Source organism: Otolemur garnettii, unplaced genomic scaffold (assembly GCF_000181295.1).
Source record: "Otolemur garnettii isolate 467f Iridium unplaced genomic scaffold, OtoGar3 scaffold00062, whole genome shotgun sequence".
NCBI classification, from domain to species: domain Eukaryota; kingdom Metazoa; phylum Chordata; class Mammalia; order Primates; family Galagidae; genus Otolemur; species Otolemur garnettii.
In genome coordinates, this window is record NW_003852457.1 from 11,263,354 (window position 1) to 11,269,242 (window position 5,889).

The 5,889-nt window shown below is 36.4% G+C and overlaps 1 protein-coding gene across 1 annotated transcript in view; it reads right to left on the bottom strand.

Annotated features, from left to right (window-relative positions):
* LOC100952422 (sulfotransferase 1C3) overlaps positions 1–5,889 on the bottom strand; it is a 19,923-nt gene that overhangs the window by 10,676 nt on the left and 3,358 nt on the right. Inside the window, exon 2 of the mRNA XM_003792902.2 lies at positions 4,203–4,402. Coding sequence (XP_003792950.1) covers positions 4,203–4,374 — 172 coding nt within the window. The 5' untranslated portion in view covers positions 4,375–4,402. The remainder of the gene's footprint in view (positions 1–4,202; positions 4,403–5,889) is intronic.

Here is a 5,889-nt window from a genome sequence, read left to right on the forward strand (position 1 = left end):
ATCTACAGCAAACCTACAGCCAATATTGTATTGAATGGAGTTAAATTGAAGTCATTTCCACTCAGGCAAGGTTGCCCATTGTTTCCATTGCTCTTTAACATTGTAATGGAAGTTTTAGCCATGGCAATTAGGGAAGAAAAGGCAATCAAGGGTATCCATATAGAATGAGAAGAGATTAAACTTTCACTCTTTGCAGATGATATGATTGTATACCTGGAAAATACCAGGGATTCTACTACAAAACTCTTAGAAGTGATCAAGGAATATAGCAGCATCTCAGGTTACAAAATCAACACTCATAAATCGGTAGCCTTTATACATACCAACAACAGTCAAGCTGAAAGGATAGTCAAGAACTCTATTCTGTTTATGGTAGTGCCAAAGAAGATGAAATATCTGGGAGTTTACCTAACAAAGGACACGAAAGACCTTTATAAAGAGAACTATGAAATTCTAAGAAAAGAAATAGCTAAAAATGTTAAGAAATGGAAAAACATACCATGTTCATGGCGGGGAAGAATTAACATTGTTAAAATACCCATACTACCCAAAGCAATATATAATTTTAATGCAATCCCCATTAAAGTTCCATTGTCATACTTTAAAGATGTCGAAAAAATAGTACTTTGTTTTATATGGAATCAGAAAAAAACCTCGAATAGCCATGACATTACTCAGAAATAAAAAGAAAGCAGGTGGAATCATGTTACCACACATCAGACTATACTATAAATCCATAGTGATCAAAACAGCATGGCATTGGCACAAAAACAGAGAGGTGAATGTATGGAAAAGAATAAGAACCAAGAGATGAACCCAGCTACTTACTGCTATATAATCTTTGACAAGACAATTAAAAACATTGAGTGGGGAAAAGACTCCCCATTTAACAAATGGTGCTGGACGAACTGGCTGGCGACCTGTAGAAGACTGAAACTGGATCCACACCTTTCACCACTAACTAAAATTGACTCTCACTGGATTAAAGATTTAAACTTAAGACATGAAACTATAAAAATACTATAAGAAAGTGTAGGGAAAACACTTGAAGTAATTGGCCTGGGTGAAAATTTTATGAAGAGCACCCCCTGGACAATTGAAGCAACATCAGAAATACACTACTGGGATCTTATCAAATTAAGAAGCTTCTGCACAGCCAAAAGCACAGTAAGTAAAGCAAGTAGACAGTCCTCTGAATGGCAGAAGATCTTTTCTGGTTATGTCTCTGACAAAGGTTTAATAACCAGAATCCACATAGAACTCAAAGTTATTAGCAAGAAGAGAACAATGATCCCCTCTCAGGGTGGGCAAGGGACTTGAAGAGAAACTTCTCTGAAGAAGAAAGGCGTGTGGCCTACAAACATATGAAAAAATGTTCACCATCCTTAATCATCAGAGAAATACAAATCAAAACTACTTTGAGATATCATTGAACACCAGTAAGATTAGCCCATATCAAAAATCTCAAAATCATAGATGCTGGTGTGGGTGTGGAGAAAAGGGAACACTCCTACACTGCTGGTGGGATTGCAAACTAATACGTTCCTTTTGGAAAGACATCTGGAGAACACTTAAAGAACTAAAAGTAGACCTGCCATTTGATCCTATAATTCCTTTATTAGGTATATATCCAGAAGACCAAAATCACACTACAACAAAGATATTTGTATCAGAATGTTCACTGCAGCCCAATTCATAATTGTTAGGCCATGGAAGAAGCCCAAGAGCCTATCGATCCACTAATGGATCAATAAATTGTGGTATATGTACACCATGGAATACTATGCAGCCATTAAGAAAGATGGAGACTTTACCTCCTTCATGTTTACATGGATGGAGGTGGAAAATGTTCTTAGCACAGTGTCCCAAAAATGGAAGAAAAAGTATCCAATGTACTCAGCCCTACTATGAAACTAATTTATAGCTTTCATAGGAAAGCTATAACCCAATTTTAGCCCAGGAACATGGGGAGAGGGGAGAGGGAGGGGAGGGGAAGAGGAAAGTGGGTGAAGGGAGGGTGATTTGTGGGATCACGCCTATGGTTCATCCTATAAGGGTACATGTGAATCTCTCTAGAATATAAATGTCTTAACATGATAACTAGGAGGAAGACATGAAGACTATGTTAACCAGTTTGAGGAAAGTTTTTCAAATTGTATATAGAAACAGTACACTGTACCCCATGATAGTATTAAAGTACACTGTTATGATTTAATAAAAAAATAAAAAAAAGTTCAAAAAAATTTTTTTAGTCAGTTGGACTTTCATCCTGAGTGATTAAATAGTTCAAAGAAAGGCAGCAACATGAGAGTACTTTGAAATTGTATTAATTTCACTAAGGCAAAAAGGAAAAGTGTTATATTACACATTCTCTTAGGTAAGAGGTAGAAACAAAATTTACTGTAGTGGGACTTGAAGCACTTTTCTTACTTTGATTTATGAAATATTTAAATATACAGAAAACTTTCAAACAGAATAAAAAGTTCACTCAAAAAATTGAAAATTTTGAAAACATTTTTAATATTTTCTCTCATCTTATTTATTTCCATCTCTCATTTCTCTCATCATTTCTAAATAAGTTTCTGATATCATGACACTTCATGTGGAAAAAGGCTGTGTCTGTCCCAAATGACACTCCCTTACCATATTTTCTGTACCTTTCTCATCACATCTAATTTATGATTCCTTAATAGCATAAGATATTCCATCTAGATGAAATTTTTTCCCATTGTCTCATGTCATTTAATTGTTTTCCTCCAGTTAAGGACTATGAACTACATTACTTTTGGTGCCTTTTCTGTCTTTTAGCTGAGAGTCGTCCTCCCATATTTTGTCTTCATGACATTGATTTCCACCCTCTACTGGATGTTGATTTTTGAGTGGATCAGGCAGTGGTCAAAATAATCTCCCTATCTTGAGGTCATCTGATTAGTAACCTCAATTGCAGCTGCAAAATTACTTGGTCAGGAAAAATAAAATAGCCACATCTGTGATATAAGTAGACTATGGTTACAGTGATCAAAATTCTACCTATCGTAGACTGGTTGGGGCACAATAATCTCTCAGCCCTGTGTTACCTGTGGGGATTATGTGGCTTACAGTTTCTTGGTAGTTCCTTGTCTGATCTCCTGGATTGTAGCTGTATTTAAGTTTACTACTCAATGATAGACTCAAGGGTTCCCTATAAAGATATCTGCAGGTTTACCTTTGTGCAGTTTCCCCCTCTCTGGTGACCTCCTGTAAACTGTAGCCATCTCAGCCTCCCAGACTCCTGCATCTGGCTCCTGAACTCAGTGAATCTTTTGTGGCTTCCTTGCTTTCCCTTTTACTGCAGTAGTTTAGAAAGTGTCTTTAGACTGACTGTTGGGACAGTTGTGGTTCAATGTGGTTCAATGTTAGAAACCATGAACAGTGGTTTCATGTATTTTGCATAATTTTTGATCAAAGTATAAGTTCAATGTAGTCCTTCCACCATGGCTGGCCAGGAGCTTTTTATTTAATGTTCTATCAGTCAGTTAGAGACTTTATGCTTTTGGATCCTCAAGCTGTCCCAATCTTAGCCAATGTGAATCCCTTCACACTGGTTCTGACACATCCTCATTAGTTTCTGAGCATTTATTTGCTCTTTAGAAAGAATGATGTCCTGGATTTGCCTTATACATTCCCATATGTCCAGGACTGGGATAATTTATCCTCCTGAGAGTTGTTGTTCTTTGTGCTGTTGAATGGTTATGTGGAAAGGCAATTGTTCTTTGGTATCTTCCAAGACTGTGGGACAATTAGTAAATTGTTTTTCAACTTAAATTTTTGAATATACCAGATAAAAGATGACTATCTGGAGTGTACCATGTTTAAAGGAGAAGACTACTCTGAGTAAGGGATTATGTTAAAAAAGTAATTATCTTTCAGTTTATTGACATTATATATTATCTAAGTTATTGATTTGGAATTGGATCATTATCTGTCCCTCTCTGAGGAATTGAGAAATGTATTTTGGTTGCCAGGAGAAATTGCTTCCGGGAAGTGTTGCCATTTATTGGAAAGAGCCTGAGGGTGCTAATATCTTGCAATTCTAATGACAGATATGCATAATAAAAATTTTTTTCTCCCCAATTCCCAATATTTCCTCATTGAGCAATTCAGATTATGCCATGATTTAATGTTGAAACATGAAACATTTCTATGTGTTTTGCTACACTTACCTGACTTTGGGTAAGTGGCCACAATAAGATCATCAGGCCTGGCTTGGAAATTATAGATTTTATCCCACATTTCTTTTGACGGTATTAGCAAAGGGACTCCATGCACATGTAGTACGTTCAGTGGTGTTATCTTTTTTTCGAGAGAGCGAGCATTTTTCTCAATCTCTGCCATTGAGAATCCAAAACTGATACAGTCAGCCCTATTTAAAATAAAATATTCATTTTTTATTGTTCATAGTAAGAATTACTATGTTACTGGTATTGAATATAAAAAGTAATGAAAACTAATATATATAAGAAGTCAACAAGCCACTCTATTTCCTTTATTAAGTTTTCACAGCAACCACATAAAATAGGTAATGTTGCTTCTCTTTTCTAGATGAGATCATTATATGTTAAGTGATTTGATGAACACTACTGATTATTGGAGGTGAGATTTGTACTCAAATAGTCTGTATCTTTGTTCGTGTTCTAACAATCTTATTATCTGTTAGATTAATAGGAAGAAGAGTGGTAATGTCTCATATATTGCTTAATACTTTTCATAATATTTTTTATGATTATAAATAAGACTATTATGTAGAAGAAAAATCAATGCAATTGTTTAGAGGGACTTTTTAGAGTCAGTTTTCTTGTTTAGTTTCAATAGTAAACAATCATCAAAGAATAGGCTTTCATATAATGTTTATGAAATCATTTTTCATATATTAGAGTTTAGAGTATGAAAATCTGTCATATATTTCAGGTTTAGAGTATGAGAATCTGTCATATATCTATAGGAGTCTACTAAATATGGAAAACTGAGATTACATTGGGGTATATCTGGTACATTTAACCCTTATGTACATACATTTAAAAGACTATATTCCATTTGAATGGGCAAAAATAATCTTCTTATAGTTGACAGAAAAGAAGCTCTGCAGTGAGATGAAAAAGGGCAACAGAAGAGTTTAGGGTAAGGATGACATAATGATATATTAAATCAGTGACTAAATAAGCAGAACTAAAATAGGCAGAGCTCTCCAGACACAAGGGGATGAGAGGAGATAGAATGGGGGTCCCAGCATAGCCAGGAGGCCAGTGTGGCTGTAACAGGTGAGGGTGGGAGCAAGGAGGCATAGTGCCTGGCTGGTGACCTCAGGTGTACCACAGCCTGTCTCATATTTACTGGATCAGAATTTGCACTTTAACAAGGTCCCTGGGCATTTAATACATCTTATAGTTGAAGAAACTCTGGTCAAGGTACCCAGATCAGGCAGCAACTGTGAGTCCTCACTGGCCCCTCCTACTCACCACCCAGCTGGGTCAGAGGCAGCTTTTTTCACCTGCTATCTGGTTTTCATTCATTTCTTTGTTACTGGCAATCGGGGAATTCTGTTTCTTTTGGTGTTGAACTTACCCTTCACTTAAGGAGATATTTGTAGTACGTTACCCAGAAATTTCTGAGCGTTGCCATGGGAGTATGTAGAGAAAATTTAGATCACTAAATTCTAGGAGTCAGAGGCCCATGTCTCTTTCTCTAAGCGCTTGTGAGCAATCAACTTACTCCCTGGGCGTCATACCTTGCTGGGCACTACAGTAAAGTCTGCAGGTACAGCTAGTAAAGGACAGGGCTGTTGTGAGAAAAGGACTAGCAAAGCAGAGAGGTGTTATGGGAAATCTGGGATAAAATCCCAAGATTCTCTGT